Source organism: Cololabis saira, chromosome 4 (genome assembly GCF_033807715.1).
Source record: "Cololabis saira isolate AMF1-May2022 chromosome 4, fColSai1.1, whole genome shotgun sequence".
Lineage (NCBI taxonomy): Eukaryota > Metazoa > Chordata > Actinopteri > Beloniformes > Belonidae > Cololabis > Cololabis saira.
The window spans coordinates 43,827,838-43,854,083 of record NC_084590.1 but is presented as its reverse complement, the minus strand read 5'-3'; the positions used below and the strand labels follow the sequence as shown (position 1 = coordinate 43,854,083).

The window sequence follows — 26,246 nt, the reverse complement described above, 5'->3', positions numbered from 1 at the left end:
AAATTTTTGCCCATTCCTCCTTGCAAAACAGCTGGAGCTCAGTGAGGTTGGATGGAGAGCGTTTGTGAACAGCAGTTTTCAGTTCTTTCCACACATTCTCCATTGGATTCAGGTCTGGACTTTGACTTGGCCATTCTAACACCTGGATATGTTTTTTTGTGAACCATTCCATTGTAGATTTTGCTTTATGTTTTGGATCATTGTCTTGTTGGAAGACAAATCTCCGTCCCAGTCTCAGGTCTTTTGCAGACTCCATCAGGTTTTCTTCCAGAATGGTCCTGTATTTGGCTCCATCCAACTCCCCATCAATTTTAACCATCTTCCCTGTCCCTGCTGAAGAAAAGCAGGCCCAAACCATGATGCTGCCACCACCATGTTTGACAGTGGGGATGGTGTGTTGAGGGGGATGAGCTGTGTTGCTTTTACGGCAAACATAACGTCTTGCATTGTTGCCAAAACGTTTTGGTCTCATCTGACCAGAGAACCTTCATCCACATGTTTGGTGTGTCTCCCAGGTGGCTTGTGGCAAACTTTAAACAACACTTTGTATGGATATCTTTAAGAAATGGCTTTCTTCTTGCCACTCTTCCATAAAGGCCAGAATTGTGCAGTATACGACTGATTGTTGTTGTATGGACAGAGTCTCCCACCTCAGCTGTAGGTGACCTCTGACCTCTGCAGTTCATCCAGAGTGATCATGACCTCTGACCTCTGCAGTTCATCCAGAGTGATCATGGGCCTCTTGGCTGCATCTCTGATCAGTCTTCTCCTTGTATGAGCTGAAAGTGTAGAGGGACGACCAGGTCTTGGTAGATTTGCAGTGGTCTGATACTCCTTCCATTTCAATATTATCGCTTGCACAGTGCTCCTTGGGATGTTTAAAGCTTGGGAAATATTTTTGTATCCAAATCCAGCTTTAAACTTCTCCACAACAGTATCTGGGACCTGCCTGGTGTGTTCCTTGTTCTTCATGACACTCTCTGCGCTTTAAACGGACCTCTGAGACGATCACAGTGCAGGTGCATTTATACGGAGACGTGATTACACACTGGTGGATTCCATTTATCATCATTAGTCATTTAGGTCAACACTGGATCATTCAGAGATCCTCACTGAACTTCTGGACACAGTTTACTGCACTGAAAGTAAAGGGGCTGAATAATCTTGCACGCCCACTTTTTCAGTTTTTTATTTGTTAAAAAAGTTTGAAATATCCAATACTGTACATTTCGTTCCACTTCATGATTGTGTCCCACTTGTTGTTGATTCTTCACAAAAAAGTGCAGTTTTATATCTTTATGTTTGAAGCCTGAAATGTGGCAATAGGTCCCAAAGTTCAAGGGGGCCAAATACTTTCGCAAGGCACTGTACTTGGCCACATGGGGGACGTTGAATAAAACTGGATTTTTATTCAATTAAAGGGCCTCAAAAGCAGTGAAGTTCAGAGCTGATGACGTGAGTTCACACAAGAGTCAACAGTTTCGCCCACTCATAACACATTTCAAAGAAGCGACAGCATCATGTCACTCCCACATACGTGAAAGGCCAACTCTGAAGCATTAATGTGATTTATACTCCATCTGATCTCTCTGCTGAATGTGAGCGCTCTCTACCCGGCATCGTCCTTCAGAGACTGTTTGCCAGCTCTCCACTGGGAATTATGGGAAACCAGACTGTGTTGCACTCTTGTGCTCAGACACACCGACACCTTGAGGTTCTGGCGCGAGGCGCTTGTGGTGAAGGGTATGAACTGTCCCACGGCCGACCGGTCAGACGGCTCGGGTGGATGGAGTCGGCCTGGCAGGGAGGCTGATGTGTGCAGAGGCCCGTGCACGTGTGACCTGCTGGTGCAGCAATATTTCACACAGCTGCTCTTTAGCGCTTTCCTCTGTTAACACATCTCTCACATCTGTGTTGTTTGAACTTTGCTCATTCACACGACCCTGATTTTCTCAAGTGCGTCTCATCTTGAAATAGTGAAACGGCAAATTGTTGTAATGAGTTCATCACATGCGCAATAACATGTACAGTGAAACCTAAGTTGGTTGATTTTATTTAATTTGGTCTTACGTTTGTTGTGAACTTTATGCCTCTCTGTTTTCCTATATTATATTTTGTTGAATGAATTAATTAATTTTTTTCAGACAATTACCACAAAAGTAATTGGTAAACAGTATTTACAAAAGAATAAACCCAAACAACAAATACATATTCACCAGTATTAGCTCATCGTCGCAATATATATTCATCTATAAATTTGTACATAATTGAAATTTCCAATCGAATAAACTTGACATTGATTTTATGCAAATTGTCTGAAAAGGGGTATGAAAAAGCAAAACTTATCTATTCATACCCCTTCTCCCTCTAATTGCCGTTATCGTAACCTTCCTGTTTGTTCATGCTTCAATTTTCAGTTTTGTTGCTATGCAGAAATGATATAATATTACACATTCTGTAAGGTAAAAAAAGAAATAAACAAAAGAATCATAAAGCTTAAAGATGATCAAATCAGCCTTTTATCAAAATATAATCATGAGAAACTATGTAATGAACTATGCAGCACCTTTGGCACTAGATGGCAGTATTTGTCTGCAGAAGCTTACAAGTTAAACCAAAAGCAGTTTCTATTTCGGACTTAACCTCTTGTTTTTATCAGCTGTCATCAGTGACGGAGAGTGTTGATCCTTAAACATAGGGCCACTGTTTTCTTTTTATGAATAAACAATTATATCTCCTGGACTTTTCAGGGATTTTTGAGCCTTGAATTTCCCTATCGTCCATGCCGCTGATGAGTAGCTTATTCTTTATTGCCATCAGAAACCACCTACTAAAAAACCTGTTTGGCCCAGTTTGGAAAAAGAAAAAAGAAAATGACACGAGCAACAGTACAGTAGCAGTTTGTTCTCTTCACTTCCCCGTTGAATCACCTTTTAAACTGAGTGAAACCATAGCTGGTTTGTTTTAGTCTAGTCCTGCTTTTGAAAATACACAAACCCGACCTCGAAAAAAGCACCACAGTGCGACACACAGCCCTGCCCTGTTGGCTCTCCATCACATGAAACTCTACTTTTAGCCCTCCTGGCCCTGAAGTAGCCTCCCTCTCGAGCTTGGCAGTCACACACCTTCGCAAACCACCAGGTGAATGTGGGGGCCAGCCGGCGAGGCGCTTGTGCCATGTTGTTGACACATCAGTCAGTGCGGCCTCGGCGGAGGGCAGGCGGGGAATAAAGTGAGGTGCAAGCCCGAGTCAAGTTTATTCAGCTTGTTCAGCTCCTGACTTCCTGATGCGGACAAAGCTCAAATAGCAGATGTTTTACTCTTGCAGCAGTTACCATCACTTCCTGGGCGGAGAGATACTCGCTCTAATAGTCGACTAACAGGAACAAGAAAAAAAAAGAGTTGGGGGGGGAGAGGAAGAGCGAGAGAGAGAGAGAGAGAGAGACAGAGAGGGAGGGTGTGCAAGTTATCCGAGCCTTGAGCGCCCACAAATCACTTTGTCACCAGCGAGCTCTGACAGGCAGCAGGAGAGAGGCAGCGCAGCAGCAGTTCCAGAGTCGCCTCCGAGGCCGGGAGCTGTGTCAGAGAGAGCGGCACGTGAAGTGATTCCCGTGGATGAGACGGAGGAAAAGAGAAAGAAGGAGACAAGACTAGGAGCTGAACTCCCCCCAAACAAGCGTGGGCTGAGACGGACAGTTGCTCCTGCTGCTGTGGTCGCAGCTGCTGTGTCTGGATGGTTGATCCCGTGTGAGGGGAAGGTGTGTCAGGCTGTGCAAGACTCGCCCCGCAAGGACAGAGTTTCCTTAAACGTCTGCTACAGAACCCGCCGGGGGGTTGTGTTGATCTTAGACTCGACTGCACGGCAGTTATCATGTTCTCTGAGGAGATGGTGAAGCAGGCATGAGCCAGAGGCACCGAGAGCCTTTTCTGTTGTACTGCAGCAGCGGACAGATCACATGCTGTTATCAGTGACAAGAAAAAAGAGGTAGTCAGAGAGCAGAGAGCAGTACATGTCTGTCACATGTTCTGCCAACAGGCTGAAGGTTTGTAGCTGATCTCAGATGAGTAAGTTAATGTTCAGCTTTTAGGTTCCGGGCTGTTCTCCGTTTCCTCTTCACGGGGGATAGTGGATTAACTCCAGACTCTCTCAAACCCCCACCGACGTTCATCCGAGCTGTAAAGGAAGCCAGAGGTCATCTGAAACTTCACAACTGAGAAAGCGTAGCGCTTTTTTCTCTCTCTCTCTCTCTCTCTCTCTCTTTCTTCCTCGGAGACCTTTTTCCAGAATGCATATTCACACATGACAGCCGGGAATGATCAACGAACATACCTCGCGGCTGTAGGAGAACAGGGAGACGTGTCAGGTTGAGAACCTCAGACGCAGAGAGAGAAACACCTCGGCGCCGACGGCAAAGCCATCGGCTCTCTTCACATTCACTTGACATGTCATGTTCTCTCTGAGCTGACACGTGGAAGCGGGTTTACACGGTTTATGCTCAACGTTGCAGGTGAGAGGCTTGAAAACCAGGACCGCTGCCACATTGCTTTGGACCGATGGGTGCTGGAGAGACCTTGTGAACGGAACTTTCCTTCTTTCTTTAGCACTTGACAGCTTCTGGACTCACCTCAGTGCGTAGGACGTCACCGGGTCACCTGTGCGGCTGAGTCAGAAGCCGTGTCTGCTGGGATTTTCTCCACCTGTTTGAGGAGACACGAGGCTGCAGTAGTTGTGATTCTTTCAGGACCGTCAACACTGCTGTAATTGTTCTGTTGTGTGCAAACACTCTCTGCGTCAGTCGCACCTCTCCGCAGAGTGATTCACTGTTCCCCGAGCATCCCGGCCGGAGCCAGGCAGTAAAAAGGTAAAAGGGAAGGTGAGGGGGGAAACTCCTTCAAACAAGCACAGTGCATGAAGCGGTCGAGGTGCACGGCTGTCACCATGAAACCGGGCTTCCTGCTGCTGATGGCCGTCCACATGTGGGCCACGGCGGGCGCTATGTCCACGTGTAAGACGGTGGACCTGGAGTTCTTAAGGACAAAGCGCATCGAGGCCATCAGGAGCCAGATACTCAGCAAGCTCCGCTTACCGAAAGCGCCGGAGGACGCCGGAGAGGACAAGGACATCCCCGACAACCTGCTGTCGCTGTACAACAGCACCAAGGACATGCCGCAGGCGGCCGAGGACCAGACCCCGGTCTCCATGGAGCAGGAGGAGGAGGAGTACTTCGCCAAGGTGCTGAACAAGTTCAACATGACCAGTAAGTAGCACTAGGGCTGGGGATCGATTCAAATGTCAAGAATCGATTCGATTCCGATTCTTAAGATTCAGAATCGATTATCAAGATTTGATTCAATTCGATTCGATTCCGATATTGATTTGGGTTAGTGTTATTAAAACTGTTTTTTGAGCTGTTGCATGAATTATATGACTGTAGTTATGCACAATATTACTACTAGTATTATATTGAGATTCAACAGCAAGTATTGCAGCTAATGATGCTGTAAGGACCAATCAGCTCCCAGAATGCTGATAGAACTACTTTCAGAAACATCGTGGGTCAGAATTACCAAACAGATCCAGGGAGGAAACAGAGACGGATGAAATCGGTTTTAATTTTTCCCACATTCCGTTTTTATTTGTTCCATTTTCGGTCTATTTTGGTTTTTAATTTTTGAGCATTTGGTTTTTAGCATTTTTTGCAAATGTAACCCCAAGACAGTATATAAAGTAATGAAATATAGACAATTTATGCAATTATAACCTAACACTTTAATGTTTTCATACCTTTAAAGGCAAAAACATGGCACCAGTTATTCTCGTGTCCAACAAAACATTCCTTTTTTGGGGATAAACAAAAAAATAACCAAAAGTTTTAATGTAATGATGAAAAAAAAAATACATAAATAAATAAAATTAAAAAAAATAAATAAATAAATTAAAAAAAATCGATATTTAGACATATGAATCGATTTTTAGGAATTAATATGAGAATCGATTTAGAATTGGGAAATCGATTTTTTCAACACAGGCCTAAGTAGCAGATATCTAACGAGTCCTCGTCAATCCTTATCCATTTGCAGTAATGAGGGTGACATAACAGCCTAACTGGGATTTATGTCCCAATATTCTCAAGACAAACACATTAGCAAGTATTCTGACAGTCCAACGAAAGTTTCTACTTTGGAAAGTAGTTACTGGCCTCCTGATGTAGTTGCAGTCTTACACACTGCTTCAGGTACACCAGGTGAGGCTAATAAAGTGGAGCGTAAAGTTGCTTTCGTCAACGCAAATGATTGACTAAATATCGTCGTCAACGAACCTTTATCACCTGAGGAAAATGAGATGCAACGGAAATGTTGGCAATATCGTAGAGGAATAAAAACGAGACTAAAATGTAAAAACTCTGTATTCATTTTCGTTGACCAAAACGAGACGAAATGTTCTAACAAAGATCTTTAATGTCCATGTTTTCAGTAGTTTCTCTGGTTTAGTTCTACTGGGTGACGTTAGTCCTCAATCCCAGTCGCTGCAGCGGGGAATCAGATCCAGAAGATGCAGCTGCAGAGTTAGAGGCTGATGCCGTTAACGCAGAGCTCTAGGTTCATGTCAGTTAAAAACAAAGTTACAGAGAGAAACGCAGGGATCTGCTCTGGGGCTGGAGAAGAAGAAGAAGATCCATCTTTGGATACACTTTCCTACATAGACGTGGAAAAGAAAACCCAATGTGTCGTTGAAAAAGAAAAAGACGGCGAGAAATGCGGAAAAATTCAAATTAGAGTCTTCTGTATCTGGAATGAATGTATTCTTGAGTCTATAAGGTAACAATAATATAATAATAAGATAACCTTGTTTGAATTGTAAAATGGGTTTGGCTAAATACAATCTCTGACTAAAACGAGACTAAAATGGTCCTGGACAATTCTGACTAAAATGAGACTAAAATGCTTTTAGTAGACTGAAACTTGACACGACTAAAAGGAGAATGAACGTGACTAAAACTAATAAAAACTAAAATAATAGCTTGACCCAAAGACTAGACTTAAACTAAAAGTGAAACAGGCTGCCAGAAACAACTCTAGGTGAGCGAACACATTGAGATTGAAGGGACTAAAATGTGGCCTTTGGAAACAGGAGTATTTTCAAAGGTCCTAGGTCCCCACATTTCTACCTAAACAAGTCTCAGAGCGGAAACGTAGCCAGGTAGTCAGAATCTGGCTGACGGCTGAAGTCGTCTTCCTCGAATCCCCTCAACACATGTTCGTTTTTGTGATCTCCGCCCAATATCTCTAAGCCGCTACAAGAGTTCAGAGATCACAGGAGTTACGCGTTAGCGGGGCTGCGCGCTCCATCTGCTGCGCTGCTTTCATGGTATCCACAGTGGGGGTTTTTTGTTTTTTTATTATTTTATTAGCTCCGTTTGTTTGGCGGGGCTGCGTATGCTGTTTGAGGAGCCAAATGCCCTTCGGCTGTAATTGCGTAATAATTCCTAAACTACCATGATAACCATATCCTTGGTTGGGTCTCTGTGCTGCATTGTTCTCCACACGCCTCCACCTCTCACCTTATCAGGTAGGCTTCGCACATGATCCCCCTTTTATGCACCACATCAAACGCCAGACTGGAGTGGATGGACCGTTCTCGGGGGGTGTGCAGGCCGCAGGGAGAACAAAGCCGCGTTCAAAGGAGCCGTTTTTTTGTTATGCCCAGATGAGAACGACAGAGCAGGATGGCAAAGGCAGAGAAATGAGACGAGAGAGGAGGTGAAGTGCACTCCCCGGCAGAGGTGTCAAAAGTATTCACATTCATTACTCAGGTAGAAGTTTAGATACTAGAGTTTAAAAGTACTCCTGTAGAAGTTGAAGTATCAACTCAAGTAAAAGTATAAAAGTACTGGTTTCAAAACTACTTAAAGTATAAAAGTAAAAGTAATGTAAGGGGGAAAAAAGCCATTAAGGACAAAAGCCATTGAAAATGAATGCAGCTTAGTATAATGCAAATATATTAACTATTGAGCATTAACATGTGTTTCAGAGAGCAGGAGATATGATGACTAGTTGCCTATAAGTATTGTAATGGTGCAAAAAGTCAAACTTCAGAGGCATGTTATCATTTATCCTAACCTTTATTGGAATGTACATCCAAGTTTAGTTGCAGGAATCTGAGGGAACGGATGTAAGAACAAAACTGGACAAGAACATCTGAAACAACCACAACCAAATTCACTCTATCCGGATGGAGCAATTTAACTGGATAGTTTTTTTTTAAAGGCCGAAATGAAATAGAGTAACGAGGCTGTTTTTAAAATGTAAGGAGTAAAAAGTACAGATAATTGCGTGAAAATGCAAGGAGTAAAAGTAAAAAGTCGTCTGAAAAATAATTACTCCAGTGAAGTATAGATAACCAAAATTTCTACTTAAGTAAGGTAACAAAGTATTTGTACTTCGTTACTTGACACCTCTGCTCCCCGGGCCCGTCACATATTCTCTTTTGGTTTGCTCCCTCTTTGTTTGCTTTGTCCCTCAGGGATCGGGGTTTTCCTGGACGGGAACTCGATCATTGGGTTCTCCCTAGCTTATCTCGCAACTGGTTCCCCTTCGCATCTCTCTTTCTCTTTCTCCCTGAGCATCTTTCCATTAAACCCCCATCCCTCTCTCTCTGTGGCAGTAATTTGTGTTTCCGTTGTGCCTTTTTTCTTTTTTTTTTTACCCCCTCTCGGCCCTGCCTGTGCTGGGCTTCCTGAGCTTATTATCAGTGTGTTCGCAGCATGTTTGTGACAGGGCAGCCTGGCAGGAAGGAAGACGGGCTGATGGCCACTGAGATGCTGAGTGACTCAGGTCCGGTGTAAGCGCTGCCCATGGGGAGCGCAAGCTTCCTACCTCCCACCCGTCCACCGTCTCAGCCCGGCACGTCCAGGGTCATCTAGAGCACTTTAGACATTTCTAAAGAAAAAGAAACACACACGAGGGAGTGGAAGAAAGACTCCAACTTCTGCTTTTGATATCAAAATAGGAAGAAGTTGTTTTTTTTTCTAAACTTATTTATGAAACTTCTATTCATCATTTCATTGTGTGTTTGTGTGTGTGTGTGGCCTCTTTTTTAAATTTAAGACTCACGCTTTCGTGAATGCCCAGATAGCTTACAGGGATGCATACTTGTGTGTACGGCATTTTCGAACTTAATAGTTTTAGTCTCCACTGCGGTAATCGTCTGGTGGATTAGGCTAAATTCCTTCGACCAATTAGCAGCCACATCCCTCCCCTGAAGACCACACAGATGCACCTCTCCCAGTTAGCATGCTCCGTTTCCAGCGTGATTAAGGCAGGATGCTTTTTCTCCCCTGGAAACCCCAAACGAGTACTTTTGTGGAGTACACTGGAGTATTTTTTTAATCTACTGATACTAAAACACGAGCACTAGCAGCAGTGGTCTGTGAGCACGTGTGGCGCAGCATGAGGTGGTGAAACCCGACATGGACTGGTGAGCCGTGGGAGGGTGGGGACCAGTATGAGGGAGGCAGATATTTAGCGAGTTGCTGGAATCTGCTTCCTCCCACTGGTAATTACAGAGCTGTCTCCTTACCTGTCACAACAGCTGTCCCCGGCTTACCTGTGGATAGGCCCTGGTTCAACACACAAATCCCCCGCCCCCCACACCCATGAAGGCTCGGGTTCTGCATTAAGCCCCATTTAGAGCTGGGTAGAGTAGCCAAAAATTGTACTCAAGTAAAAGTACTGTTACTTCAGAATAATATGACTCAAGTAGAAGTAAAATGTAGTCATCCAAATAATTACTTGAGTAAAAGTAAAAAAAGTACTACTCAAGTACTGAGTAACTGTTGAGTAACGTCTGATTTATTTTTATAACACAACCATTCAAACAGACAAAAGTACAAAATAATCATCTTCAGGCAAATTAAATCAATAAAATACATTAAAATAGCTTAAATTAAAATAATCTTAAAGTAAATTCAAGTACTTTAATAAATAATAAAATAACAGAATAAAAAATAAATTAAGCACAAGTAGCACAAAATTTCAAGCCTTTGTACTTTTCTTTTTTAACCAGGCAGAACTAGAACAAGCCCATGAACTCATAGAAACTCTGTGTGTGTTTGAGTTTGTGTAAATGTGACAAAACATGCAAAAACAAACCTTTTTCCCAAAGAATCACCCAGTGATGTCATGAGATTGACGCGTACGTGGATAAAAGGGATAAAAGAAAAGTAACAGCTCAACGTAGCCTAATGTAGCGGAGTAAGAGGAACAGTTTCTCCTTCACAAATCTACTCAAGTAAAAGTAAAAAGTATAGTGATTCAAAACTACTCCTAAAAGTACAAAATTTCCCAAAACTTACTCAAGTAAATGTAACGGAGTAAATGTAACTCGTTACTACCCACCTCTGGCCCTATCATGGGAAGGGAGGATTTATTACCCCAGCCCAGGACGAGGAGGAAGCCTGAAACACTGGCTGGATATTTTATCGCGAGGTTTCCACCGCTGGTCTTCGGGAGACAATGCAAACGCTGTTAATTAGAAAGTAGAAGTGAGGATAAAGCCTCAATGTAATTATGGGACTGCAGCGAATATGCTTCTTAGGGGAAGTGACTTAATTTCCTGTTTTGCAAACACTTCTTTAACCCTTTACACATTTATCTCACTTTCATAAGTAGCTGTAGGGCGTTAAATGCTTGTTGTTGCTTCTCTCGCCGCATGCTAGCTTGCTGCTCTGCAAGCCGGGCTCTGATGCGATGCTCTGCGACTTGCACTCACGTACTTCTAACCAAACATCTGACTTTGCTCTGGGTGGGGTCCGGTAAAATGTCATCTCGTTTCCCGTTGCACCTCAGATGCTCCTCAGATCAGCGCCTTTACAGTTTCAGTTGGGCCTCACTACAGTACAACGGGTGAAACATTACCTCAGCAATGTACCCAGATGAGGATGCCGGTAAGTGAGACATACGCAGCTGTGACAGGGTGAATCCTGGTACGGCTCGGACTGAGCATGCAGCACAAGTATGCAGGAATGGGTAGGGCTGCTGTCAGCGTAATTCCCGGACTTGAGAGTGGAGAAGCCTGGCTTTTGCAGGCTGAGGCAGAGTAGAGGACTTGGGCCAGAGCCAGACCTTGCTCACCATTGATACACAGCTCCAGTTTCTCAACAACCGCCCCCCCCCACTCGGCTCGCACCCTTACACCCCTTATAGATGCGAGCTATATTCATATAAGTACATTCTTCATTCATATTCATTCATATTCTTGCAGCTCCTGCTCTTTTTGTACATTGTTTTACTCTTAATTATCCCCCCTTTTACGACAATCTCTGCTCGCCTTCGTTTTTACATCAGTTGTGCTGTAAATCTGGTCCAGATCCTGGTGTTAAAACCTTCAGTAGCTGATTTCTACTTTTTTTTTTTATCACCATCTGCAGGGAGAATGTTTTGTCGTGATTGGGGAATACCCGGGGATTAAAGTTACAAATATGGGCAGTAATACTGCGGAGGGAACAAAACTCTCCCCGGTCATTTTTGCAGCAGCTGGAATAGATGGATTTTTGGCTGCAGTTTTGATGGTTGAGTAAGAGATGAACTCAGCTATTCTGTTAATGGCAAAATTATGAAAATCAGTCATGCAAAAATCTTTTTGTTATCTGCAGTGAAGAAAAGCAGAATTACGCAAAGGCCCAGCATTATGCTGATATTACAGAATATGGTGTAACATCTGTAAATATCAAGTAAATACAAAGACACGTTCATGACAGGACATTTAAAGACATTTCTTTGAACTACATATCCATTTATGATTTTTAAGGGTTCTTTCTCCCAAAGTTGGTGTCTATAACCCGCCGCTTTCACACAATCTGATCTGACTGAGTCAGTTTGTAAATCCAGCTACCATCTTTAAAAAAAACAAAAACATTGAGATAGCCCGTTGATTTCATCTGTTGGTTTGTGGAGAAGTGGAGGAGGGTTCTGTAAACTGTGGGAAAAATAAACAGGCGTTGTTCCAGTGAGAAACTGAATGGGAGTCTTCTGGAGCCAGAACCTAGCAAACCTCAGCAGTGGCACCTTAAATGCAACTTGAGAATGAAGGATTGCTTTCACCTCTCCATGAACTGGAGGTCCATGTTTGAGTTTACCAGCGAGCTCAGAAGCTATGCTTTCACTGTTGATCGGGTTTGCCCCCTGTCTCCTAACACACAAAGACAAAGACTAGGAACAATTAAAAACAAACAAACAAACAAAAGAAACACTTCAAAATGCCTAGTTATCCAAATACGTCACTACGATTCAATTCCAAGACCTCGAGCTAGAATCGAGGCCTGGGAGGGGTTCGAAGATCGATGTGCTCTAACTGTTATTCATGCTTGAACATGCAACGAGAGGTTGGAGCGCTGAAGGGTAAGGGTGAGCGCTGGAAAGTGCTCCCCCTGAGGTGCTCACATGGGTAACAGTCTGCCCAATCTGTTGTTTACTTTCTCTGCAAGCCAAAGTTCCCTCATCAACCACCATACATCTTTTATACTTGGATAAAGAGAGGAGTTGAGCTGTCCAGTGGTGGCTAGTGAGGTTGGCAGTGGTGAAGCCCGACAAGCAAGTGTCCCATGATGTGGTGCTGGGAATGTTATCAACAGATCCCAGTTGCAGCAGAGCGTTTCCAACAGTCTGATGAGACTTAATCTGAACCAGCTTTGTTTGGCTCTTCGATTGCTGATGTGGTTCCACAGCAGCCGCAAGAGGGTTGGTGCTTTTGGCATCCTCCAAATCCTGTGGTGGATATACCGAAAAAAAAGGGAGCTGTAGGGTTTAAAAGGTTTGTTAAGTTTGCACAGATCCTGGAGGCAGCGGACAGATGCAGACAGGCCTATGTGGAACATGGTTTGGGGAAGTTGTAGGACCAAAATGTGGGTGTGGGAGAAATGTGAGACTATGGGAGATGATTTTTCACGAGAAAAAACTGTTGTGAAAACTGTGAGGCATATGAAAGTTCAACTGCATTGGTGCTACTGCCGCAATCACCTGGAAACTGTTTTTGAGACCAAGAGTCACATCAAAAATAAAAATGACAAGTAAAATTGTGGATTGGGCTGGGAACTTCCAGTTAATACAATTCTACTTCTTTCACAATCCTGGTTTTGGAAGTATTTCAAAATCCAACTGCCTGGCCACATACCAGTTGTCTTACTGTGAACTATTGTATAAAGAAAAGTCAGCCAATCCAGCAAAACCTTAAATTTGTCTCCAAATGACAATATGAGAGGCTTCGTCAAGACTTTCTGTGCCAAAACTAATCTGGTTGGTTAGGATCACGTGATAGGGAGTGAGAAACCGATGGTTCGTCCAACTGCTAGTCCTCCTTCACTGGAGAACTCACTACAATGTTCTGGGTTGCTGTCCATACATGCATGTACGCATAATCCTTGTGGGCAAAATAGCTGAAATGTACAAACGAGTTATTGTCGCTTATTAAATCACACAGGAAATAATCGCACAGACAGCTTGAGGGAAATGATCTTCAACATCTCGGAGATACAGAAGAGCGTGGGGGATTTCACCCTGCTGACCAGCGCAGAGCTTCGGATGCTCATAAGGAACACCAGGATAAAAGACAAGCAACGGGTGGAGCTGTACTATACTCTGGACTCCGCAACTCACTACCATGCCTCCAAATTTATAAGCAATCCATGGAAAGACCAATGGCTTTCAATCGATGTAACAGAACCCCTACGGAAATGGCTCCAGAAGTCAGGTAACAATAACTTTATAACTTCAGTTCATGGTCTGATCCTGTTATGGTTCTATGTATATCTATATCTATATATTACAAGATGAAATTGCAAACCACATTAAAAAAACTCTCAAACTGTTTGTTTTCCAGAGGCTGAACAGACCTTCCAGCTACGCTTATTCTGCGAATGTGGGGAGGCGATCAGCATATTCAATTTTGATATTTCCGGAACTGAGAACGTCCGGGGAGATACAAGGAATCTACAATCTATGACAGAGCAGCCGCCCTACATCCTCACAATGTCCATCCCTCAGAACATGAGCACCCATCTCACCACGCGCAGGAAACGCTCCACCGGCTCACCCACCGCCTGTTCAGCGTAAGCCCATCCTACTGGTAGTTTTTTATAAAAGACACCATTACCACCACCTGTTTATCTACCTTCCAGGCCTCGTATCGTGGGCCATATCCACGTCTTACCCTGTTCTCTCTCTCTTGCAGTCAGTCAGAGGCTTGCTGTGTGGAGAAGATGTACATCGATTTCAGGAAAGATCTGGGCTGGAAGTGGATACACGAGCCCACTGGCTACTACGCCAACTACTGCAAGGGCACCTGCAGCTACATCTGGAGTGCTGAGAACAAGTACTCTCAGGTAAAGCGGGACCCTTCTCCATTTGTCTTCCTGTTTGGTTTTTCTGGAGGCCGTCACTGTTAAAACTTCATTGATGCCGTTAGTAGCTCATTAGCGCTGGATGTTGGTCGCCATGGAAGCAGATTGTTAGTCAAGAGAAGATGAGTCGAAAAAAGGCAAAGACTTGGGGCCCTTGGGTAGCTCAGTGGGTTGAGCGGGCGCTAGAATGAGGCTATTGCCCTCGTGCAGCCAGTACAGGTTTGAGTCCCGACTTGTCAATAAAGGATAAAAAAAGGGGTACCACAAAAAGTTGTCAATGGAAGAAGAATTTTATCATTTAAAGAAGATGGCACTTCTGAATGGTTTGGATCAGGGATTCTCAACTGGTGAGTGAATAGTTTTACTCGTACGGTGCTTGTTATAGGGTCAGTTGGTGGGTACTCAGCTAAAGCTATGTAGCTTTGAGTCTTTTAAGAACTATATCTCAGCTCTGAGGTTTAAACTACACCACCTTCTCAATTAAACAATTTGAGATCTACGTAGCTTGTCCTAAAGGGGTGATGGTGAGCCCTGAAACCAGACCAGTTGAGAACCACTGACTTAGATCCATAAGAGATCCTCAACGAAGGGCGGGCCAGTGGCCCCGATCTGAAACTTCCTTTTGAAATACACAAACTGTCAAATCTTCCAAATCTTTTTAACTTCCTCTTTCAACCCGTTGGCCTTTTTCCAGATTCTGGGGTTTCTTCCTTTACTTGATGTTGCAACAGTAATATCAAGACATTTCGACAGCTACATGTTGCTACATGTGTGACCAATGCTTTCTTCTGGAGTTTTTGTCCCTCGCCAGTCAATAAGTCTGGACTTATAAATTCCCACAGGGTCATTTTCTCTTGGAGTTGTCTTGCATTTTGCCTCTAGGACTTCTGTATTCATCACATAAGATCCTGTGACACTCTTTCACCTACTTTGCGATGGTATTCCTTGTATACCTTACCTGTGTCTTTCATAATCCCTGCTGTTATGATTCCCTGATTCTTCGCACAGTCTACAAATGGGGTCTTGACTATTGTGGTAAATCCTCTAGTCTTAGCTTTCAGACATGTGACACAGGCTGAAGGGCAAAGCAGTCATTCAAGGTTCACACCGGGTTTTGTGGTGGTGCCGCGAAAGCCAGTCAAATTCCCTTAATTTTCAAGGCACGGAAAGTTGGATCTCTAGACAGAAGAAAAATAAAGACATGAACACCATCTGGAAGCTTTGTGATACATATACTGTACCTATTGAGAATCCTCACCGTTACAGTGCAGCCAGGACGGAAGTGTTCAAAGTACAGATATGCATTTGTATTTCTTTGGGTGTTCTTGGTAAAACAACAGAACTATTTTCCCATGTATGCTTGGCCTCCCCAGGGACATGGGCATGTTTAATGGAATAAATCCACAATCTCCTCCGACTTTTCTTCATTTGGCAGCAATCTGCAGAAAAAAAGTCCTGGATTGCATTCTAATACCCCTTTTCCACCAAACCGGTTCCAGGGCTGGTTCTGGGCCAGTGCTGAGTTTGGAACCGGGCTTTCTGTTTCCACTGACAAAGAACTGGCTCCGGGGCAGAAAAAACGGTTCCAAGGTAACACCAACTCTTTGTTGGGCTAGAGGAAAGAACTGCTTACGTAAGCGGAGGGGGCAGAGTTGTTAAGACCAACGGCAATAGCAAGACTGGGAGACGGCGACATTTTCATATAAGCGACAAATTAATCTGGATACAGCGAAGCAGCAGTGGTCTGAGGAGGAGACAACCTGTCTTTTAGAGATGTGTCCACGGAGGAGCTACGGGGACCATGTCTTATTAGAGCAAATACGTCGTTGTTGCTTCAACTTTCACGCAAACGCAGCAACGTAACTTACGTTTGCAGCGCCGTAACTGATGTTTGCAGTGACGTAATGACGTGGCTCCCATTAGCACCCGAGCTATGGAAAAGCAAACCTGTTCTCAGCTGGTTCGCAAGTGGAACGAGTTGTGAACCAGAACCAGCCCTGGAACCGGTTTGGTGGAAAAGGGGTATCAGTGACTAGTGCATCTGATACATTCTTTTTTTCTTGGGTATTTTTTGCATCTCTTTTTTTTTTTAAATAGTCAAACATACTTCTAAAGGAAGTTTGTAAAAAACTTTAGTCAAAAGGGGAAACTCTGGTAAACATTTAGCATGATTTCATGATTAGTACAACAACAGCATAATATCTTCAGCATTTGATGAGCGAATGCTCCAGGAGCACCACTGTATGATTGGATTATGGATTTTTAAGAGGAGGAAAAACAATTTAGCCATTGTTTATGGCTTTGTTTTGTCTTGATGGTAATTAAATAAAATTTTGAGTTGAGTCATAATTCTTTTGTTGTGTGTGTTATTGCTCACAGATTCTGGCTCTGTACAAGCATCACAACCCGGGAGCCTCTGCCCAGCCGTGTTGCGTCCCTGAGGTTCTGGAGCCGCTGACGATCCTCTACTACGTGGGAAGAAATCACAGGGTAACGACGAAGCCGCCTGAAGACGCCCGCTGAACCGTCAGTGCGAAAGCGGCATGTTCACACGACTTACGCTGGCTTCTGTTTTCAGGTGGAACAGCTGTCCAACATGATGGTGACGTCCTGCAAGTGCTCCTAAACCTCGATGGTGCCTCCTCTGGTCGGAGGGAGATGGTGCAACAGTGGTGTCATGGACCAAGTGGAGCAAAGCACTATAAATCAGCAGGATATCCATTAATTTCTTCTCTTAACCTCCGCCTTTAAACCGTGGACACACGGAAAACTATGAACTTTTTTTTTTTAATATAGATATTTTACATCATTCTAATGTATATACTTCTTCTTGTATTGATAAAAGCGTGTTTCTCAAAATGAATTAATTTATTTGTCCGATGGACAGATATAAAGGCGTTGGTTTTCCTGAAGAAAGGATCAAAAACAGTTTTTTAGACTCACAAACAAACAAGCAAACAAAAAAAGGCGGACATAAAAGTGTGCGAGGACCAAACTAATCCTGATGGAAGATTTGTTTTTTTATTATTTTATTTTATTTAATCACATGGGACATTTCCGTTTGCCACAACATCTTCCCGGAGAGGTTAACAGGTGTTAAATTCCAGGTGGAAAACCGTGGTTGTTGGGGTTTCCCTGGAAGAAAACGCTGCAGGTGTTTTCAAACTCCACCAGAAACGAGAAAACAAGCTGCCGCAGGCGTATTCTGACCCGGGGAAACTCCCGCCGACTGAGAGCTCCGCTCGTCCGCCCACTAAACACATCACATGAACCGTCCGTCTCCTTTTACATGCCAAATGATTTTCACAGTGCCTTTCGTGTGTGTGTGTGTGTGTGTGTGTATCAGCATGTTTGTGTTGTTGATATCATCTCAGATAGTTCACAAAACGTCTTTATCAGTCAAAGCTAAAAGATAACCATCAGTTCTGAGCGGCAACACCTCAGTTTCACCTTCTGTGAGATGTCGAGCCAGCATCTTTTAGCGAGAAACGTCCGGGGACGTCACAGTTGAACTTAGGCGTCATTTCCGTGGTAAATTATTGCCTTTTTTCTCAGTTCTTGGTCTCAGATTGAAGATGAAGTTTCCACGATATTCTTGTACTATCGGCAATAAATCGCCATGTTTTCTCAGCTTTTTACTTGTGTTTATAGTGCACTTGATGGTAAATTGTCTTTGTAAATAATGAAAAAAAAAATAAAATAAACATTTTAAATTATGTGGTCAGAGTGGAAAGTTTTGTGATCAAAATAAAGACCTAACGAGATGTTCCCACTTGCCTGAGAGACGCGTGTCAGTGCATGCTCATCATTAACTCGTGCCATGTGGACACAAAAGCTTTTAGATAAGTAGGACAGGTATAAAAACATCAACTTTTAGACGTGTATTCAGTTTAGAACTGAGTTCTGGTCTCCATAACACCGGTTTCCACTTCCTTACGCGTCTTCACAATGTGACGACAACTACTTTGTGTGATTCTTCGCTGATTTATTCACCTACAAATGCATAACAACAGCAGATGTTATAAAACCAGCACTCGTGTAGCGACTGCGATGTCAGGAGACACATGAATGGAGGGGGGCGGGGGGGTGAATGCATGTGGTCTATTTCTGCACAATTGCTGGACTATCCTGGTAAACGGTGGACAGACCAGCGAGGAGCGAGTCTTGCTGGACCTCAATAACACGCTAACGTGCTTTTTTCACTGCTGCTTTACCTGGAGGGTTTCAGCTACTATCCCTGCACTTTTCCACCCCCCGAACCCCACCCCCATCTCTCTGCACTCAAGGGATTACCGTCAACCCACGAGGCTGAAGTGGGAACGAGGAGAGCAGGTCCAGACCCGTTGGTAGGTACCAGACTTAAGGGCAGTGACTGCATGGAAAATCAAACACACACACACATATACACACACATGCGCTGCTCATATACACATTAAAACACTGAACCCTCTGACACGGCCACGGTTCAAGCGTACCAACATCAAAATGCCTTACATAAGCTTTGTGCTGGCGAGCGGGATAGGGGATCCTTGTGCCGCTAACAAGGCCACAGCGATATGTGCGATCCTGTTTGAAAGCGAGTCAAGTTACCAACAAAGTATGGTGGCTTTGCTTGTTTTTGCAGCAGAACACACAGGACGTCCTCCGGGAGAGGACCCTTAAAAAGAAATATCATGTTTCAGGACTTTTAGTCTTCTAGATGGACTTCTTTGTTAGTTTTAAGACCTCTTTTTGGCTTAAAAGGTCTCATATTGGTGTCAAGCAACAAGTTGTACCACGTTATCTTGATGTGGCAAATGTAATTGGAAAGTTTAAAAAGTTTTGTTAAAGAAGACCAGATCGTTATCCCTTTAAGATAAGTACACGCTTCGGTTTCTCTTCTATACATGTATGTTTTCGTTCTAATTACTGAAGTAAATGAATGAGCGACAAGGGGCTCGTAAATCTCTGGTGGTTTTGATGGGACGGAGCCGGAGGGCAGGTATACTGAGGCAGGGTTATCCTTCCAGCTCGCCTTCGTTTTTCTCGGCAGCTGCTTCCTCCTCGGCCCCGCGGCTCTTCGCGGGGCCGAAGCAAACTGCTGAGCCGACACCTCGTGCCAGGCAGGAACACATCCCCGAACAACACTCGCGTGTATAAAACCAGCGCTCCGCGTCACTGGAGTGTGCCTGAAAAGTTGGGCAAGAGAAAAGAGTCGACGGATCGCGCCTGCAGGCGCTTTGAGGTCCAGCAGGTGCTCTTTTACAACTAACACGTGCCTGGTGTGCACTGCTGCATGAGTAATCAGAAAATTATTTAGTTGTAGCTTTTCATCGCTTTTGACATAATTGGTCCTTTTTTATTGCATCCATGTGCTCCGTTTAGTCTTCATTTATCAGGAAAACAAGTGCAAGGCTGACGTAATGATGTATTTCCTCTGCAGAGCACTTTTACAAGTTGATCTGGTTGCATCTGAACCGATCTGCCACACTACTGCTCCTCCAATGCTATTCTGAGTCCTGTTATTTCACCATACGGCATTTGCAATTATATGCTCACTGATCTTTTGCCACAACTGGTATTTAAAACTGAAGCAGCGAAGCGGCCCGGTGTAATTCCCAAGGACTCAGGCGGAGCTGGCCATGACCTTAATAACAGAGCTGATGTCCTGCTGCTTCTCTGTTTGACAAACACACAGCTGCTCAGGGCCATTGTTGCTCCAGGTGCCGCTTGTATGTCCACGTAAAAATACACACAAGTCAACAAACACGCTTTTCTGCTCCTTGGTCAGAGCAGTTTGTGATGAAAATGGCTTTCTTTTAGTTTTTTGCAGAGAGACTTTGGACCATTTCCAGGAAGTCTTGATTTTATGATTTTCCTTCGCATATGTAGTTAAAAGACACACTATGTAATGATACCACCCCAGACCAGTTGGGGGCATTATATCACAAGAAAGTTCAAGTGGCAGCCATGAGACACAACGAACTGCACAACTGCCCCCTTTTACTCCTCAAACATGATTGTAGTAGATTTCCTGTTCACTGCAGCAAATGTAGAAATACAAGTGCGGCAACCGGCGCTATAACGTTCATGTAAATATTAATGTACCTTAGCAACAGCGTATCCTCCTTGAATTAAATTGAATTGAATTCTCGGCTGCTGTGTTGAGAACTTTGTAACATTGTTGTTAGCCCTTTAATACATGATAAATGAAATAAGACACAAAAAAATATTATTTTTAGTGTTAATTGATCCTTTGTCAAGCCCAGGCTCTTGTCTAGGTTGGACAAAACTGTCATCTCTCCCGTCCACTTCCATTGTAAAAATGGCAAAAACGAGGTCTTTTGAAAAATAATCTGGTGATTTAAATTTTGATACAAGACAAGTAAAAACTACTTTTTCCATTTATGTGAACGAGAGACACGGCTGTTTTGTCAAACTGGATATTCTGACCCGGATGTAGCAACGAAGGAGGATTTTTCTGATTGGTCAGTCAGGGACCAATCAGAAGGCTGACAAAGGCTCAATTATGTATTGAAATCAAAAAACTTCCACTTTTGTATCGCACAATTTCCAAGTAATTTTTTTATTATTATTATAAATACATTAAGTTTATGTAGTCTTTATTCTTAAAATAAATAAAAATTCGTAAAATAATATTTCTATAAAACTTTTTTTCTGTCTTTTTTGATTAACAGAGGTCTGAGAAATTCTTAGAAATCAGATTAAATCAAATGGGTTGGTGGCATTCATAGAGCCTATTTACTTGGTGCAGGCAGCGCAGGTTCGAGTCCTAGCTTGTTGCTCTTTACTGCATGTCTTGCCCGCCCCTCTCTGCCTGTTTCCAGTCAAGCTACTCTCCCATTACAGACCCTCTGCGTCGCCTCCTCCTCCAAACGTTTCTGACTGCGCTAATTCAGGCTGCGAGGGCTGTGATTGGTCCGTTGTGCTGCATCACTTCAGGCACTTCGCTTTTCTGGTTTGCCATCGTTCGCTGTGACCGGAAAACCAAAACAGGTTTACACAATTTCCCGACAGATCCTTCAGAAGTTCGACACCCCCTGGTGTTTTTGCAGTGGATTGCTTCTTGTTCCAATGCAAAACGTTAAAGGGTTCACGATGGCGTGGAGGCAATAGCGTTTCCTTCGTCGATTTGACAGCGATGTATGAGCCAGGGGTCACACAGGGCACGATCTGACCCAGGCTCACCTGAGTGGTCTCCAAACCAAACAATGCAAAGATATCTGTCACAAGTCAGACATGGTCTTTGATGCATCTTTGATCTTTGATAAGTAGAGTTGGTGGGAAACCACCCATGTCACTGGACTGATTCCCAGTCCTGCTGCATGCCAACGTGCCCCTGGGCAGGATCCTGAACCTCACATTCACCACTGCAACAAGGGGTCCACAAGTGCTGGTCCAGAAGGCACAATGGGAATCTGGACAATGAGACGATAAACTCAGAACATTTATTAGATTATTAGTGGTTAAGATATATGAATACCGAGGTATTGGTCATTTTTCCCCCAACATAACGATCTGCTGTGGCAACCACTAGAAAACGCCCATCAGCAAGTGCAACTTCCTCTTCTTCACTTGCATATATGAAAGTAGACCTAACTAGCTCCTCTAGAGGGAGAAAATACTATTTCAAGGCTTGGCTGTCTGTCCTCAAGGTCTTTTCATCAACACAGCAAATCCATGTGCTTAACATGGATTCCAACGATACACCAACAAAAAAATATTTAAAAATATTACCCATTCAGTCTCCTTGCAATATGCCCTGAAACCCGTCCCTGTTGTTGTCCGTCTGCTGACACAGATTCATTGTTATAGTTTATATGGTCCGTACATGCACAAACATTTCATACCATAAACTTACCGCAACAGAGGCGTTGCAGTCCAGGTTTCCTGGAGGCTTTGGTGGATTAAGGATGACGTAGACGTCTTCGATCCTCAACGTGGAGTACGTCTCTGTGTGGGACTAATGCTGCCGTTTGCACGTCCACAACGGTGTCTGTCTGGACTTACGTCGCCTTTAAAATTACTGCACTTTTGTAAATTAAAAAAAGAGAAAAAAAAAGATCGGCCATTATCATTTGATTGCTGGAAGAAAGCTCTGCAGAGGGATGTGTCTCTGCTGAATCCAGTTTGCTCAGCAGATTATTATCTGCTTATCCAAGAAGCATATCCTCAGAAGAAAAGCACCGTTTAGGTAGGAGGTGCTCTGCAACTAAATCACAGCTCTCTGCTGCTGTGTGCTGTAAAAAAGCTAACTTTTCCTTCCTGTTTTAATTTGCTGAAATTTGGGAGCAGTTCTGCGATGCAAAGGCACGGCTCTGGATCGCTTGATCCAAACTCATCATCAAGGAGGTCCGGTTGCCTTGATTCAAGCCTTATCACAACCACCACGCCCTGGTTGACTGAGTTGGTGTCAACATCCAACTCCAGTGACTGTGGTGAACTAGGCTAGCAACCTCTTTTTCCCTTTTCCACCAAACCGGTTCCAGTCTGGTTCTGGTTCTGCTGAGTTTGGAACCAGGCTTTCTGTTTCCACTGACAAAGAACTGGCTTCGGGCCAGAAAACTATGGAGTTAGAACAGTCTCATAATTCACAAATGCACACGCCGATCCGCAAATGCACAGGACAATTCACACGTGCGTAGGACAAGATACACAAATGTATTTTTGATGCACACACAAATATAACCTGATTTACAAACGTTTTTTTGTCTGTGAGCTGCGCTGGATTTGCGTGTGACTTTTGAGACTCCCCTGACGTGACTCAATCCACAAATACGTTTTTTTTAACACGGAAGGATCTGCAACCAATCAGATATCTTCCTTTGTTTCAGCCAATCATAAGAGCGCACCCCACGTGGGGGACGATTTACTCATAAACCAATCAGATAAAAGGGGCGGATACACCTGCTGTTTGAACTACGATTGCATTGTTCGCTTAGAAAAGTGATTAAATATTTCGAGTTGGTGAGTAAAGATAAATAAACAAGACAGCAACACGGGATGGAGAGGAGATCAGTACTCTGCTTTTCTTGTGATCTCGGTAAAGAAAACAGCGCGATCGGAGATGGTTTGTTGGGCCGTTCAACCAGAGCCGCCGGGAAACTGGAGAGCTCCAAGTCCTGCCGATGCAGGTAATTGATGATGAGAAACAGCGGAGATATTTATGTATTTGAACTACAGGTGGCTTTCAGGAGAACGAGCCTGTCGACGCGTCAAATGACGGGGGTGAGTATACTTGCTGTTCAGAGCGCGAGTTGGTTTACAAGTAAATCGTCCCCCACGTGGGGTGCGCTCTTATGATTGGCTGAAACACAAGAAGAAATCTGATTGGTTGCATATCCTTTCGTGTTAAAAAAAAACGTATTTGTGGATCGAGGGACGTCAGGGGAGTCTCAAAAGTCACACGCAAATCCAGCGCAGCTCACAGACAAAAAAAACGTTTGTAAATCAGGTTATATTTGTGTGTGCATCAAAAATACATTTCGAGGGCCGAAGAACATAACCTCCTATCTGAAAATTTCACTTTTTTGGGAAAACACAAAAAAACGTGTTGTTTTCTTGTAGAATGCTATTTTTTTAAGGATACTCCTATCCTAACCTAACCCTACCCCTACAGGCTGAATAGGTGCAGCCCACCTTGTGATGTCATCCAAAGTGAAAAACACCATCCAAAGTGAAAAACACCAATCAGACAATTTTGCAGATAGGAGGTTATGTTCTTCGGCCCTCGATTTGTGTATCTTGTCCTACGCACGTGTGAATTGTTCTGTGTATTTGTGAATCGGTATGTGCATTTGTGAATCTTGTCCTGTGCATTTGCAGATCGGCGTGTGCATTCGTGGATTTTGTCCTGTGCATTTGCGGTTCGGCATGTGCATTTGTGAATTTTGTCCTGTACATTTGTGAATCGGTCTTTGCATTTTTGAATCGGTCCGTGCGTTTGTGAATTTTGTCCTGTGCATTTGTGAATTATGAGACTGTTCTAGCCCCATACAAAACCCAGTTCCAAGGTGGAACCAACTCTTTGCTGGGCTAGAGGAAAGGAACCGCTTACGATAGCGGAGGGGGTGAAGTTATTAAGACCAACGGCAATACTGTAGCAAGACTGGGAGACAGAGACATTTTCATTATTGAATTTTTATGGATGCAGCAAAGCAGCAGTGGTCTGAGGAGGAGACAACATGTCTTTTAGAGATGTGTCCACGGAGGAAGTCCAGGCGAAACTGGACGGTGCTACGCGGACCAAGTCCGTACTGCCCCAATTTTTGCGCCAATGCAAATGCAGTGACGTAATGACGTGGCTCACTTTAGCACCCGAGCTATGGAAAAGCAAACTGGTTCTCAGCTGGTTCCCAAGTTGAACGAGTTGTGGACTGGCCCAGAACCAGCCCTGGAACCGGTTTGGTGGAAAACGGGTGTTTGTTAGCCTGAGTTAAACATTGGACAGAGCAGAGATTGTAGTTACCACCTTAGACGGCATATATGGAGGTGGGCCGACATGCAGTAAATGGACAGAAGCGGAAAGAAGCGGACCAAAGGTGAACTGAGTTAAAAAAGAAGTCACTGATGTTTGAAATAGGGGGATTGATGAAGTCTCCTCCACCTGTCCTGCCTTCACTGCCATGTCCCTCCTTCACACCCGCAGTTACGATGCTTATCAGACTGAACCAGCCAGGTGCATCTCTTGTCTCCCAGCATTTATTTTCTTCTGCTTTTGTTAAACCTCTTTGAAGATTCCCTGAAAGACTTTGATTCATCATCTCAGCTAAACACGGTAAAGTGATAGATACAGAAAAGAATGAATGAAAACGACTATTCTAGAAAAAATGTCTGCATCAGAAAAGAAAAAAAAACGTCATTAGCATATAAGAATTGCTCATTTCCTCTTTAACAGATGGAAGTTGAGCTCTTGGGACATGGAAATCACCGGTAGCCTCAAAAATAGAGGATCAAAGACAGTGGAGAAACTTAAAAAACCTCTTCAAAGCAAAATCTACAAAGGGGAAAGTATGATACAACATGTGAGAGTTTCTGACTGTGGTCAAACAGCATGCAGCGCCCTGACTCATTACCAGTCCCGTGTTGTTTTTTTAAAAAAAGGTACCAATTACATCCGTGGAGCGACTCCCTCTCACGATACGATGTCTTAGTTTATCTTTCTTCTCACACTCTCTCTCTCTCTCTCCCTCTCTGTTGCGTGTCCCTGGACTCAGAGGGACAAATCTGATCCTATAAACAACTCCAATCTCCCCTGGCGATAAACAGAGGAGCAGATCTGGGTCTGCAGAGACAGCAATATCCATGTGGGACGTACCCCCCCGAGGAGAGGCCGGCTCTAAATAGCAGTTTAATCTCACAATCCCAACAGTGGAATGCACCCCGGTGGGTGACGATGGGGAGACGTGGGGATGGATGATGCTCGTGGGTCCAGTAATTCTTCCCCTGGTCCTATTAAAACCGCATCTGTAAGTCAATGATTTTATAACGGAAAAAACTCAGAAAAATCTTCCTAATTCCTTTTATTTTCTTCTCTTTATCCACATGTACTAAATACTTATCTAGTATTATACTGCCTAGTAAAATATACAGCCAAGAACAGCGTTTATATCAACATCAGCCGGTAAAAAGTCCTCCGCTAAGCGAGTTTGTTCCTCTGCCAAGCTGAGGAGAGCTGAGAGGGAGGTTTTAGACTATTTCCATTACTTTGTTTACAAAAAAATTAGCTGACAAAACTATGAGACTTGGTTTAAAGTTAGAGCATATGCTGATAAGAAAGTTTTAGGTCTAAGTTGTGATGCTTTTCAATAAAAAAAACCAACAACAATGTTTTTGATTTGGTCACCTGGG

General features: G+C 43.7%; 1 protein-coding gene across 1 annotated transcript; it reads left to right on the top strand.

Annotated features, from left to right (window-relative positions):
• Positions 1-3,460: 3,460 nt before the first annotated feature.
• On the top strand, positions 3,461-18,109 carry tgfb1a (transforming growth factor, beta 1a). Its single transcript, XM_061719875.1, has 6 exons — positions 3,461-5,258; positions 13,478-13,747; positions 13,877-14,105; positions 14,228-14,378; positions 16,776-16,886; positions 16,975-18,109. The coding sequence occupies exons 1-6, from the start codon at positions 4,910-4,912 to the stop codon at positions 17,020-17,022; spliced, it is 1,158 nt and encodes a 385-aa protein (XP_061575859.1). The 5' UTR covers positions 3,461-4,909; the 3' UTR covers positions 17,023-18,109.
• Positions 18,110-26,246: the final 8,137 nt, after the last annotated feature.

What these genes read in the sequence shown, in the direction of transcription:
- tgfb1a (XM_061719875.1), top strand. Translation starts at nt 4,910, where the DNA reads ATGAAGCGGTCGAGGTGCACGGCTGTCACCATGAAACCGGGCTTCCTG. An exon ending in GAACAAGTTCAACATGACCA is followed by an intron (nt 5,259 to 13,477) that starts GTAAGTAGCACT and finishes TAAATCACACAG; the next exon opens with GAAATAATCGCACAGACAGC. An exon ending in ACGTGGGAAGAAATCACAGG is followed by an intron (nt 16,887 to 16,974) that starts GTAACGACGAAG and finishes TTCTGTTTTCAG; the next exon opens with GTGGAACAGCTGTCCAACAT.